Source organism: Rattus norvegicus, chromosome 1 (assembly GCF_021556685.1).
Source record: "Rattus norvegicus strain SHRSP/BbbUtx chromosome 1, alternate assembly SHRSP_T2T, whole genome shotgun sequence".
Taxonomy (NCBI): domain Eukaryota; kingdom Metazoa; phylum Chordata; class Mammalia; order Rodentia; family Muridae; genus Rattus; species Rattus norvegicus.
The window spans coordinates 194,950,955-194,964,535 of NC_141534.1; the positions used below are offsets into that span (position 1 = coordinate 194,950,955).

A 13,581-nucleotide genomic window follows, 5' to 3' on the forward strand; every position below is an offset into this window, starting at 1 on the left:
CTTTGTACCCAAAGAGGTCTGGGAAGTACATCAGCTGGAACTGGAGTTACAGACAGTCCTGAACCATCTCATGGGTGGTGGGAATTGAGTCTGGATCCTCTGCAAGAGCAAAAGGTGCTCCTAACTTCTAGCCATCTCTCCAGCCCCGGGCCTCAAATTCTTGCCTGGACCTCCTAAATGCTGAGTTTAGAAATATGCATTGCCATAGTGGGTTGCTGCCACTGATCTTAACCTCGTATAGTTTCTTTCTATATGAAGTCAACAGCCTTCATTTTATTTCAAGGAAGTACTGCATGGCTTCTGATTGGCATTGGAGTTGCCAGCATTGCTACCCTGGGCTTTGGGGCTATTAATAAAATAAAAGTTAGCTGCAACCCAGTGATGGCTGATATGATAGCATAGCTGAGAAGTCAGTGATGAGTTGGGAGAATGTACTGCAGGAGTCACTGCGTAGAGAAAGGTGCAGGCCTCTATGTGAAGAGGCCTCTGTGTGACGAGGCCTCTGTGTGCTGAGGCCTCTGTGCGCTTGCAGCTGTTGCTGTGGGAACTCCCCGCAGAGGGAGAGCTCGAATCTCTATGCCACAGCAGTTGTTGTAAGGATTATGCAGGAGTCTTACAAGCACATCTCATGACATCAATTATCATTCCTTAACCTTTTTGTTATGTGTTATGGAATGGGCAAGAACGTGGGAGAATACTAAAACCAAGAAGGGGATCCAGTACTGGCTCAAAAAGGAGAATGCAGGGGTTGGGGATTTAGCTCAGTGGTAGAGCGCTTGCCTAGCAAGCGCCTGGGTTCAGTCCCCAGCTCCGGAAAAAAAAGAAAAAGAAGAGAGAGAGAGAGAGAGAGAGAGAGAGAGAGAGAGAGAGAGAGAGAGAATGCAGACTCAGGCCTCTTACAGAGATAAACCTGTCTTTTCCTCCAGGTTTTTTTGTTTGTTTTGTTTTTGTTTTTGTTTTTTTTCTTTTCTTTTCTTTTCTTTTTTTTTTTTTTGGTTTTTGTTTTTTTCATTGCTAAGAACCAAACCCAGAGCTACCCTCAGGCTAATGAGGATCCAAGTACAACTCCAGCTCTGAATGATTGATTTCTTCGTTTGAGACAAGTGTTATCCCAGACTGGCCTTGAACTCAAATCCTCCTGCCTCAGCATCCATAGTGCTGAAACTATACTTAAGACTCTATCACATCCTGATTAAATGAATAATGTCTTTTTATTCATTTATTCAGTGTTTTGCTTGCATGTGTGTATGTGTACCATGTGTGCCTGGTGCCCTCTGAGGTCAGAAGAGAGCTCTGGAACAGGAGTTGTGGATAGTGGTGAGCCACTGTGTAGGTGCTGGGAATTGAACCCGGGTCTTCAGCAAGAAAATCGCTTTTAACCATTCAGTCTTCTCTCCTGTCCTTTAGATGAGTCGCTTCCTACTAAAAAGCCGAAAAACCCAAGCCGAGGCCATGTACTATTACAATGCAGAGTTCATGAGGCCCCTGGGTACAATCCTCAGCACACTCACTCACGTGCAGACACACACACACACACACACACACACACACACACACACACACACACAGCATCTTTGACCATAAGCTCCAGGCTTCCCATTCAGAATGTGTACAATGTGAACTACACTGTGTGTGGTGCTCAATGACAGAATGGTTTGTGAAATAGCATCCTCAGATGCCAAAACTGTAAGTTGAAAACGATAAGCTCAGGTGGCCAGAATGGCCCAGAGGGTAAACGTGCTTGCTGTGTAAGCCCGATGACCTGAATTTGATATGGAACCTACAGTAAAGGGCTGGAGATGGCTCAGCGGGTAAGAGCAACGACTGCTCTTCCAGAGGTCCTGAGTTCAAATCCCAGCAACCACATGGTGGCTCACAACCATCTGTAATGGGATCTGATGCCCTCTTCTGGTGTGTCTGAAAACAGTGTACCCACATACATGAAATAAATCTTAAAAAAAAAAAAAGAACCCTCCAAAATTGTCCGAGTCCACATGCATGAGTATACAATAATGATAATAATAATAATAACAATAATAAACTATAATAGTGTGCATGTGGAGGCCAGAAAACCTGTCATGTTGCTCTTAGGAGCCTGACCCCCTTCTCATTTGCTCTAGAGCTCAACAATTAGACTGGCCACACTTGGCAGTGAGCTCCAGGGTTATCTTACCTCTGCCACCCAGTTTCTTACTGTGGGTGCTGGGATTGAATTGGGTTTCTCAGCTTTAAAAAGTACTTTACTGACAGCTGTCTTCCCAAGCACCTCCTTCCTTTTCTGTTTTTTTTTCTTTTACTATTATGTTTTAATTATACTAAGTATATGCACATGGCGCTCACATGGCCCTAACCAGGAGCAGGACTGACAGACTGTGAGACATCTGACATATTCCTGGGAATTGAACTCAGGATCTCTGGGTGAGCAGTCCATACTCAGCCCACTGAGCCATCTTTCCAGGCCCTGGCTGTTGGTTGTGTGTGTTTGGGGACACTAGCACAAATGGCACTGGACTTGGGATCCTCCTGCCAGACTCCCCAGGACCTGATTCACTGCCAGGCATCTTGGCAGGAACTCATCAGAGGTGTGAGGACAGCAGAAGTGAAGTGAACATCCACCGTAGTCTCGCTCACCTGGAGGCTACAGGCAAAGGATCTTCTGAGTTCGGGGCAACAGATACCAACATGTCTTAAAAAGAGTGTGTTGTGGAGATGGGTCAGGGGTTAAGAGCCCTTGCTGTTCTTCCAAAGAACCAGAGTTTGGTTCCCACATCAGACCCCTCTCCATTGCCTGTAGCTGCAGCTACCCTCTCCTGGCCTCCGCAGACATCTGTGTGCACATGTGCACACACACAGACTTCTTAAAAAGGCGGCAGTTGACTGTGATCCTGCAGCTTCACAGTGACCTTGGGTAGCCTCCTCTCATCTGTCTTCGAGCATGAGGGAGGCTAAGATTTCCTACAGTTCTAAAAGTACAGGAGTGGCTGCAAAGGCCCAGCCCAGAGTGTTCCCAGACTGGACAAGCTGCCAGGGCCTTTCCCTCCTAATTCAGGAGCTGCTGGCTAGCAGGCTTCTCCCTGGTGGATACAGTGATGGGTGGTGATGCCAGACAAGGCAGAGCCAACATAGCAATTCATGTAGGGTCAGATATGTGCCAAGGGCCTATGACTAGGCTGCCTCCTTACCCCGCTTCCTTTTTTCACAGGTACAGCGGAGAGGCAAACAAGGTGATAGGCAAGAAAGAACTTTTAAAAAATACAAAACAAGCTACAAGAGCATTACTAGAGTTTGTGGAATTGTTTCCTTTGTTTTTTCTATTTCCCTCCTCTGCCATCTAATTACCCACATGCCCTCCTTGATTCAGAAAACCTGAAAGGCATCAGAGGACAACCTTCAAGAAATTCCCTCCTCCCACCGCTGAAATCAGGTCACTGGACTTGTAGTCCTTACCAACTGAGGCCTCCCCCTCTCCTGTGTATGCATGTGTGTAACTTGAGAACAGCCTGGAGATTCTGAACCTCCTTGTGCCTTCCATTACCAAGTGGCCCGTTGGCATGTGCCAGCACACCCAGTATATGCAGTACCGAGAATGGAAGCAGAATGAATATGTCTTGTTTGCTTGGCTGATTATTTTGGATTTTTTTTTTCTTCAAGTGAAACTAGATATCTGGGAGAGAGGGGAGTGAGGTTCTTTGATTTTCAATTCTCAATTAATTTCCCTCTTTATTATCTTTAGATGCAGTCTCAGGTGTCTCTACCTCCCCAATGAGGGGATCATAGGCAGGCACCACCACACCAGGCTCATGACCAGTAACCCTGAAAACGCAGCTGGCTCAATTCACAGAGCCATCGACGTTAGCCTCTGCATTAAAGAGGCAATGGCTTCAATAAGGCTCTTTTCAAACTCAAGCCTCTCAATACTTCTGAGACGGGAAACTGCCCTTGCTTCTCATATAGAGTTCTAGTGGGGTTTCCCACCCCAGTCCAATAGACTCAGGATCCAGGTGTGGGCAGATGCATCTGGTAACCACCTAGAAGACTGTACCCTGTTCCCAGGACCAACACTTGCTAGAACGCCTGTGATTTCCGTCGGCACGTTTAGGACTATGCCCCACACTCCTGGAAGATCTCTGGGTAAAGCTGGAAGCCCACAGGTGGATCCGGGTCCTCTTGGCCAGTGCCCAGGGCTACAGATAACTGACTGGCTTTTTTGTCCCTGTGACCTTTAGCTCCTGGCCGATGGACCCACTGGTGGCTTGTCATAGCTGACTTTGTTCGAAAGCCTCTGCCACACTGAGGGCAGGGGTAGGGACGCTCGCCAGTGTGGGTCCGCCTGTGGGCTGCAATTTCAGAGCCCTGGCGAAAGCAGCGTCCGCAGTCAGGGCAGGAATAAGGCTTTTCGCCTGTGTGGATCCGCATGTGGCGCCGAAGATATTTAGAATCAGCAAAGGCTCTGCCACAGACTGTGCAACTAAACGGGGTCATGCCGCTGTGCACCACCCGCTGGTGCTCATGGAGCCCAGAGCTCCGGCTGAAGCGGCGTCCACAATCAGCGCAACAGTAAGGCTTCTCCCCAGTGTGGACTCGGAGATGGCTGGTGAGTGCAGAGCGCTGTGTGAAAGTCCGCTCACAGTAAGGGCAGCGATGAGGCCTCTCCTTTCGGTGTATGGCCCGGTGCGTGCTCAGAGAAGATGCCCGACCAAAGCACTTGTTGCAGTCAGGGCAACAGAATGGCCTTTCACCCGTGTGAGTGTACAGATGCGCCACCAATGTGGACCGCTGGGAAAAACACTTCTCACAGTTAGGACAGCGATGAGGCCGTTCCCCTCGGTGAATGGCTCGGTGCATGCTCAGGGAAGAAGCCCGGCCAAAGCATTTGTTACACTCTGGGCACTGAAACGGCTTTTCACCTGTGTGAGTGTACAGGTGCTCCACCAATGTGGGCCTCTGGGCAAAACTCTTGCCACACACATGGCACCCATGACGCTTGTTTGCCCTCAGGACCCTGGCTCGAACACTACCAGAGGTGGGTGGCCCCTGTTGAGGGTCCTTGGACAGCAGATCCAAGTTGGTAGAAGGGGCAGCAAATGTGAGGTGTGGCTCCTTCGGCCCAGCTTCTGTAGAAAATGTCCTCTGAATTGCTTCAGTCTCTTCCCTTGGTTTCCTCCTTTTCTCCTCTTGTCTGCAATCTGCTGGGAGACCATGAAAAAGCTCAGACTCCGACTTATACTGCTCCTTTATTCCCACAGCCCCACATGGGGACAGATAGGGCACAGGAGGGGAGAGGCCACAGCATCTGAGCACGTATGGTGCATGGATGTCAGATGCAGCATAAAGAAAGGCTTCTGTGTGGTCCCCATTTCCACGTGCAGTGGGCTAAGCACTTGTCAAAGGTGGACAGCAAGACCTGAAGGAGCCTCCGGAAGAGAGCCACAGTGGTGGCAGAGGAGGAGTGGGAATGCGGGGCTACAACCCATACAGCCTATTGACCCAGTAGATATGAGGTGAGAGCACTGGGCAGGAACAATCACAGCCCTTTTCTAGATGAATCCAAGGGCCAGCTATCATGGGTTTGGCCGAGAAACAGGAAAATAGGGCAGAAACTACGGGGCAGTAAGTGCAGTCCCTAGAAGACACCACACACAGGCTGGCAACACAGAAGTTCCCCCAAGCTGGAGTATCCAGTCCTTCACCTGAGTGGACTTCAGTCTTGCACATGGCCAATTCTGGATCCTGGGCACGGGGTCCCCACAGTTCGGTCTCTTCCTCCACCCAGCAGATGAGCGCTGGTTTGGCGCCTCGGACTCCTGGAGGGAAAGATAGCAAACCCCATTAGTCAGTGAGGACGACCCACTTGGTCCGGACCGCCAGCTCTCCGCTCCACCGTGTCCCGCGAAGTGCTAGCCTAGGCGTCCAGGAAGATTCTCACCGAGAGAGCCCAGAAGACTGTAGGTCTCGCGCATCACCTCCCGGTACAGGGCTCTCTGTGCCGGTCGCAGACATCCCCATTCCTCCGGTGAGAAATACACGGCCACGTCCGCGAAGCTCACAGCCCCGAGCTTACAGAACGCAGGCTGTGCGGAGGCCCTTCCCGGAGCAATCTGCTGAGCCATGTGGAGTCCCCGCGCGGGTCCCGTGTCAGCCCAACGCCCTAAGGGTCGCCTGCCTAGCCGGACATGTCCGCGGTCGGTACAACGACTGAGAAGGGACAGGACCAGTTTCCTGAGCACCCCTATGAAGGTAAAAATTGAAAACTGATAGGAACACAAGCATGATCCCACGACGCCTGCGTAAAAAAAAAAAAAATGTCGACAGGGGGCGGGGCGTCACAGGATATATGCTCCCTAGCGGTCCTGCCCAGGGTTGCATCACTGGACTTCCCGGATTAATGTCTTCTAGCCCTCATCCAAAATGGCCACAGAGCCTACAAGTGCCAGTCTGAGAACAAGTCCCAGGCTGACAGGCCTATGTAAGACTCCCTGCCTGTGAGATCCACATGCACAAGGTCAGCTATGTGGAAGTGGCCTCTGAATAGATGTTTAGTATTTTGTTTGTGGTCAGTGTATCATGGAGCTGGAAGCAAGCCTGTGGAGGGAAGACCATTAATAAGCTAGAAAATGAAGCAGGCCTCCAGTTAGGGTGTTTCCACCATCTTGGTCTACAAATCTCAAACAAATATTGACTGCTCCTGATATAGATCAGACATCATAGAGCTAGTCTTTAATCAGCCCAGACACCGGGGACATTCAGGATCATCTAATCTTCAACTGCAAAACTGCATGCCTGCACATCTGGATTTCTCTCCCTCTGGGCCATTTGCGAGAGTCCCATGGAATATCCAGGAGGAACGATGTCCCACTCCGTCATGGTGGAGACACAATATGGTGCAGGTGAAGGGGGTACCCCTGTAGACCCATGCTGAGGCATCCCTTCCCCCCTGAGGTACCAGCCACACGGTATAGTATAGAACAGAGTTTATTGAGGGCATGGGGAGTGGAGTGGAGGGGGTAATAGAGACAAAGAAAGGGAGGGAAGGAGGGAGGGGGAGAGAGACAGAGACAGACAGAGAGTGAGGGGGAGAGGGAGAGAGAGAGAGAGAGAGAGAGAGAGAGAGAGAGAGAGAGAGGCTGGCCATGAACACATAGGGGGAGAGGGGAATCGGGAGAGAAGGGACAGAGAGGGAAGAGGGGAAGAGAGCAAGAGAGCAAGAGGAGAGGGCAAAGAGCCTCTTTTCTAGTGAGTCAGGCACACCTGCTGTTGCCAGGTAACTGTGGGGCAGAGCCTAGAAGGAATGCTAACATTCCTCCATTTTGGTTTAATTAAAAAAGGAAAAATTAGAAAGAGTTGATGGTGAAGCGAGTAGAGTCATCATGATCTTCAGCTACTTCCTGCTGACCTTGGGGCAACATATCCCTGGGAAACTTAGGAGAATGGGCATGGGGATGTTAGTCCAGTCTTAGGAGAGTTGGCGGTTTCCCTGCTGTCCGGGGTCTGTGGAACCATCTGTGGACAGATAGGAAGGAGCAGTTCCAGTAGGAACATCTGGGTCTGTGAGAGAAGACCGGAGCATCTATGGGTTGCTTCCCTGGAGTTGTCCTGGATGTAGTAAAAGGCCTGGGCTTGACAAGATGCTGAAATACACACACACCACCGCACATACACACATGTACAGGTAGAAAATAAAGCTAAGTACATATGGGAGAAAAGAAATTTTTCTTAGTACATTTGAAAACCTTAGATCTTGGTGGTTGGTGGTAAGGGGAGTCCCAATCCCAGGGCACAGGAGAGGAATCCCATTCTCTGGGACAGGTCGTGTACTGGCTGGTTTTATCTGTCAAGTTGACACTAGCTGGAGTTATCACAGAGAAAGAAGCCTCCCTTGAGGAAATGCTTTCATGAGATCCAACTGTAAGGTATTTTCTCAATTAGTGATCAAAGTAGAAAGGCCCATTGTGGGTGGTGCCATCCCTGGGCTGATAGTCCTGGGTTCTATAAGAAAGCCAGCACCCCTCCATGACCTCTGCATCCTGCCTCCATGTTCCTGCCCTGTGTGAGTTCCAGTCCTCACTCCCTTTGGTGATGAATAGCAATGTGGAAGTGTAAGCTGAATAAATGTCTCCCCAATTTGCTTCTTGGTTGTGTGCAGGAATACAAACCCTGACTACGACAAGTGGGAACTTAGGCTATTTAATGGCAGGTGTACTTATCTGGATGGAGACTCTTTGATCCATGAGAAGTAGATCTGAGTGGGTTTCCTGTAGCTTATAAGTTTATAAAAGAGATAAATTTGTTAACAACCTGAACATTCTTAAAGATGAGCCTAGGGAAGACAGAAGTTTTCGTGGAGCAGAAGGGTTTTTTCCTTCTCTCTAGGAGACTGAATATATTGCATTTAAAAATCAAAGGAAATGAAAACCATGAGCTTGTGGATATAGTTGATCATACAGTGTTAGCAAGAGAGAAACCTTAAGTCCATAGTTAAGACAACCAAAGACCCTTGTATTTGAGCATGATGGCTGATTGTGTAGAGTCAGCAGGAGAGCACCTCATCTTAAGGCAGTCAAGGGAATCTTAAAATTTGAACTTGTGATTATACAGTTAGATCGTATAGTGGAATGTTTTATTAGAGTTAGGCTAACTTATAAAAACTATACTGATTAATGTTAGGACAATGGTGTAGCAAGGGGAGGAAATAATGAAGCATTTAGTCTCTGGAAACTGAGTTTAGATAAGGAAGTAACCTTATCTCTGTAACCTTTTTTTCTCCCTAATCTAGTGTTGGGGGCTAAAATGGTAGAAGAAAAGGGGGTGGAAAAGGTGGGAAGAAAGAAGAACCCACAAAGTATCCAAATCCAGCTGGAGTGATGCCCAACATGAGTCCAGGCTGAATGGGAAATCTGATCCCAAATGCTGAAGGGAAACTGGTACAGGACTAAGGGGTGGATATTTTTCTTTCCCCATTCCAACAAAAACTTTATTGGGACTGCCATGACTGGTTTCTCCCCAGAATAATCCCAGATTTGCTCCCAGAGAAGGTCTTTTGTTTTTTTCTTTTTCTTCTTCCTATAATTCATTTGGAAAAAGTTTGAGGGAATGAATATGCAATTGGAAAAACTGTGGGTGGAATGGAGGGCCTGAGAAACAAAAACTTGGTGGAAATGGAAAACAAAATGTGTGTCTCTACACTTTTATTTCTGAAAGTCTTGCCTACTTAGAAAAAAATTGAGGATGGAAATGAAAGCCCTTGGGAGTTGAGGAGTACCAGAAAAGGAATCACAAAAAGGCTTGATCCCAGTGACTGCTCAGGAGAGCAGGAGTCTCTCCCAGGAAGAACACGGGAAAGAAACAGTGCTGGAGGGCAGTGGGGGTCAGAGTAAATCTTGAAATGGGAGAGGACAATCAAATGAAACATCCCATTTTAAAGAAAGTTTTAATCCCCAACCAACTGCACCACCAGAGTGGGAGGGGGTTGGCCCAGGGTTACAAGATCACTGTGAGTTGTCCCAGTAGTCATACAACATGTCTCCTAATGGTGTGGAACAAGGCTTTGCTGTGATAGGATGTCGTCCTATAGAAATGATAATCTAAGACAGTTTAAAGAAGCCATTTCCCCCCCAAAGGGGATGCATATGCCATATGCAAATTCTAAATAACTGGGCTATTCAAAACAGAATGATTCCCCAAGCTTGGAAGGTACTGGTGACAGCTGTACCAGAGGTTGGCCCATGGTGGCAAAAGTTAACCTGGTGGAGGGAAGAAGCTTCGAATACTGAACAGCGAAACAAAGCACAAGGAATGCATACAGGAAAAGGCCAGTTGCTAGTTGAAGGGCAGTACTCTCATAATAAAAACAGATTAAGTTTAATGATGCTACTAGAGAACAATGTCACTTAGCAGCTGGACGAGCTCGGGATAAAGTTGAGCCTGAGAAAAGGTCCACCCTTTTTACAAAGATTATACAAGGCTCTGCAGAAGCCTTCACTGATGTTTTTCCTCCCAAAGATTATTCTCAGCTGTGAACAAAGCCCTATCAGACCCTGAATTGAGGCAGCTGTTGATAGAGACCTTAGCATAAAGGCACGGCAGCACCTATGGAGGAGAGGAAAAAGGGTACAACCAATATTGGTTCTAACATGTCACATGCTAACATCAAATCAAGGTATAGCCAGAGGTCTCCAATATCAAACTGCCCAGTGTGTTAACTGAAGGAAATTCAGTCATTTGCAGAGAGACTGTGATGCAGCCACTAAAGATCTCAGCTCTCAAAATGCTTGGTGCTTTAACTGTGGGGAACATTCTCATTTACAACAAGAGTGTGAACCAGGCTTCTCTAAGGGCAATGGTTTTCCTAAATATAAACCAGAAAGGAGGCCTCGGCATCTAGGGTTGTGCAGGCGATGTGTCAGGGTTTGCCACTGGACCAGTGAGTGTAGGCAAAGAGAGACATTCAAGGTCATTTCTTAGCATCAGGAAACAGCCTTGGGGCCTGGCTTGAGGTGCCCCAGGAAAAATGATGAGCTGTTTTCCCCGTCAGCCAAGGAGGAACATGCAGACCCCAAATCTCAACTAAGCAGTGCAGGTCTAATGCAGGCTGCAGCTGGCAGTGCTGCTCTAGAGCTGGCCACAGATAAACCTCTGACTCTACCCCTGACACCAACTGACAAGTGCTAGAATCAAGCACGTGCCAGCCCAGCCAGTATAGACAGCACTGAGAATGGAACCTAGAACTTTTCTCTCTCTGCTTGGTTGAATATTTTGGGTTGTTTTTTAAAAGGGGACCTAGAAACTTGGGCCTTTGGCACGTGTGAGAGATTCTTTGATTTTTAAACCTTAATTAATCTCACTTGGTATTAATCTTTAGATAGAGTCTCAGGTGACCCAAGCTGTTCTCAATCCTGATCTTCTGTCTCTACCTCCCCAGTGAGGGGATCATAGGCAGGCACCACCACACCAGGCTCCTGACCAGTAACTCAATCCCTGAAAACTCAGCTGGCTCAATTCACAGAGCCATCGACGTTAGCCTCTGCATTAAAGAGGCCATGGCTTCAATAAGGCTCTCTTCAAACTCAAGCCTCTCAATACTTCTGAGCCGGGAAACTTCTCATACAGAGTTCTAGTGGGGTTTCCCACCCCAGCCCAATAGACTCAGGATCCAGGTGTGGGCAGATGCATCTGGTAACCACCTAGAAGATTGTATCCTGTTCCCAGGACCAGCACTTGCTAGAACGCCTGTGACTTCTGGAGGATGCTATAGGTTCAGGCCTCTGGGCTTCACACAGTGTACACATTTCACCCTCTATGTCGGCACGTTTAGGACCATGCCCCACACTCCTGGAAGATCTCTGGGTAAAGCTGGAAGCCCACAGGTGGGTCCGGGTCCTCTTGGCCAGTGCCCAGGGCTACAGATAACTGACTGGCTTTTCTGTCCCTGTGACCTTTAGCTCCTGGCCGATGGACCCATTGATGCTTCGTCATAGCTGACTTCGTGGGAAAGCCTCTGCCACACTGAGGGCAGGGGTAAGGACGCTCGCCGCTGTGGGTCCGCCTGTGGGCTGCCATGTCAGAGCCCTGGCGAAAGCAGCGTCCACAGTCAGGGCATGAATAAGGCTTTTCACCCGTATGGGTGCGCATATGGCACCGAAGATATGCGGCACGGGCAAAGGCTCTGCCACAGTGTGTGCAACTAAACGGGGTCATGCCGCTGTGCACCACCCGCTGATGCTCACTGAGCCCAGAGCTCTGGCTGAAGCAGCGTCCACAATCAGCGCAACAGTAAGGCTTCTCCCCAGTGTGGACTCGGAGATGGGTAATGAGGCCAGATCGATGCGTGAAGGCCCGCCCACAGTCAGGGCAACAATGAGGCCGTTCCCCTCTGTGAATGGCCCGGTGCGTACTCAGGGAAGAAGGCCAGCTGAAGGATTTGTTGCAGTCAGGGCAACGGAATGGCTTTTCACCTGTGTGAGTGTACATGTGCGCCACCAATGTGGACCGCTGGGTAAAACTCTTCCCACAGTCAGGGCAACAATGAGGCCGTTCTCTTCTGTGAATGGCTCGGTGCATGCTCAGGGAAGAAGCCCGGCCAAAACACTTGTTACACTCTGAGCATTGAAACGGCTTTTCACCTGTGTGAGTGTACAGGTGCTCCACCAGTTTGGACTGTCGGGTAAAACTCTTCCCACACACATGGCACCCATGACGCTGATCTGCTTTTAGGACAGTGTCGTGCAAAGGAACAGTGGGCTGACCCTGTTGAGGGTCCTTGGACAGCAGCTCCAGGTAGCTCGGAGAAGCAGCAAAGGAGGGGCATGGCTCCTTCGGCCCAGCTTCTGTAGAAAACGTCCTCTGAATTGCTTCAGTCTCTTCCCTTGGTTTCCTCCTTTTCTCCTCTTGTCTGCAATCTGCTGGGAGACCATGAAAAAGCTCAGACTCCGACTTATACTGCTCCTTTATTCCCACAGCCCCACATGGGGACAGATAGGGCACAGGAGGGGAGAGGCCACAGCATCTGAGCACGTATGGTGCATGGATGTCAGATGCAGCATAAAGAAAGGCTTCTGTGTGGTCCCCATTTCCACGTGCAGTGGGCTAAGCACTTGTCAAAGGTGGACAGCAAGACCTGAAGGAGCCTCCGGAAGAGAGCCACAGTGGTGGCAGAGGAGGAGTGGGAATGCGGGGCTACAACCCATACAGCCTATTGACCCAGTAGATATGAGGTGAGAGCACTGGGCAGGAACAATCACAGCCCTTTTCTAGATGAATCCAAGGGCCAGCTATCATGGGTTTGGCCGAGAAACAGGAAAATAGGGCAGAAACTACGGGGCAGTAAGTGCAGTCCCTAGAAGACACCACACACAGGCTGGCAACACAGAAGTTCCCCCAAGCTGGAGTACCCAGTCCTTCACCTGAGTGGACTTCAGTCTTGCACATGGCCACTTCTGGATCCTGGGCACGGGGTCCCCACAGTTCGGTCTCTTCCTCCACCCAGCAGATGAGCGCTGGTTTGGCGCCTCGGATTCCTGGAGGGAAAGATCGCAAACCCCACTAGTCGGGGACGACGGACCACTTGGTCAGTACCGCCCAAGGCCTGACCCGTGCCCAGGGCCCTCTGCTGCACTGCAGGACCCACAGTGTAAAGCACAGCGCTACTCTAGGTGACCAGGAAGGTTCTCACCGAAAGAGCCCAGAAGACCGTAGGTCTCGCGCATCACCTCCCGGTACAGGGCTCTCTCCGCCGGCTGCAGACACCTCCACTCCTCCGAAGAGAAGTACACGGCTACGTCTGAGAAGCTCACAGTCCCGGGCTTATAGAACTCAGGCTGTGCCGAGGCCCTTCCAGGGGTAATCCGCTGCGCCATGGCAACTCCCCGCCTAGACCCCCGAGTCAGCCCAGAGCCCTCAGCGTCGCCTGCCCGGACCCAGGTTGCCGCGGCCAGGTACGAGGACTGAGAAGGGACAGAAACCAGGTCCGTGAGCACCCTAAAGTAGGTAAAAATTGAAAACTCATAGAAGCAGGTACAGCAGCAAGACTTGGCGATGAACTCATAAAAATCGTAACAGTACTTGTGTATATGCGTGTGCGTGTGT

The 13,581-nt window shown here is 49.6% G+C and overlaps 2 protein-coding genes across 2 annotated transcripts; both read right to left on the minus strand.

Moving 5' to 3' along the window:
• Window positions 1-3,693: 3,693 nt before the first annotated feature.
• On the minus strand, window positions 3,694-6,298 carry Zfp764l1 (zinc finger protein 764 like 1). Its single transcript, NM_001416394.1, has 3 exons — window positions 5,927-6,298; window positions 5,691-5,804; window positions 3,694-5,186 (listed from the first exon to the last, which is right to left on the minus strand). Exons 1-3 carry the CDS (start codon window positions 6,108-6,110, stop codon window positions 4,102-4,104), a joined length of 1,383 nt encoding a protein of 460 aa, NP_001403323.1. The 5' UTR covers window positions 6,111-6,298; the 3' UTR covers window positions 3,694-4,101.
• A 3,115-nt stretch (window positions 6,299-9,413) lies between these two features.
• On the minus strand, window positions 9,414-13,581 carry Zfp764 (zinc finger protein 764). The gene is made up of 3 exons (NM_001408810.1): window positions 13,169-13,581; window positions 12,900-13,013; window positions 9,414-12,395 (listed from the first exon to the last, which is right to left on the minus strand). The coding sequence occupies exons 1-3, from the start codon at window positions 13,350-13,352 to the stop codon at window positions 11,308-11,310; spliced, it is 1,386 nt and encodes a 461-aa protein (NP_001395739.1). The 5' UTR covers window positions 13,353-13,581; the 3' UTR covers window positions 9,414-11,307.

Coding starts and splice junctions, on each gene's coding strand:
- Zfp764l1 (NM_001416394.1), bottom strand. CDS start 6,110: ATGGCTCAGCAGATTGCTCCGGGAAGGGCCTCCGCACAGCCTGCGTTC. Junction 5,805..5,926: donor CAGTCTTCTGGGCTCTCTCG/GTGAGAATCTTC, acceptor CTTTCCCTCCAG/GAGTCCGAGGCGCCAAACCA. Junction 5,187..5,690: donor CAAGACTGAAGTCCACTCAG/GTGAAGGACTGG, acceptor GTCTCCCAGCAG/ATTGCAGACAAGAGGAGAAA.
- Zfp764 (NM_001408810.1), bottom strand. CDS start 13,352: ATGGCGCAGCGGATTACCCCTGGAAGGGCCTCGGCACAGCCTGAGTTC. Junction 13,014..13,168: donor CGGTCTTCTGGGCTCTTTCG/GTGAGAACCTTC, acceptor CTTTCCCTCCAG/GAATCCGAGGCGCCAAACCA. Junction 12,396..12,899: donor CAAGACTGAAGTCCACTCAG/GTGAAGGACTGG, acceptor GTCTCCCAGCAG/ATTGCAGACAAGAGGAGAAA.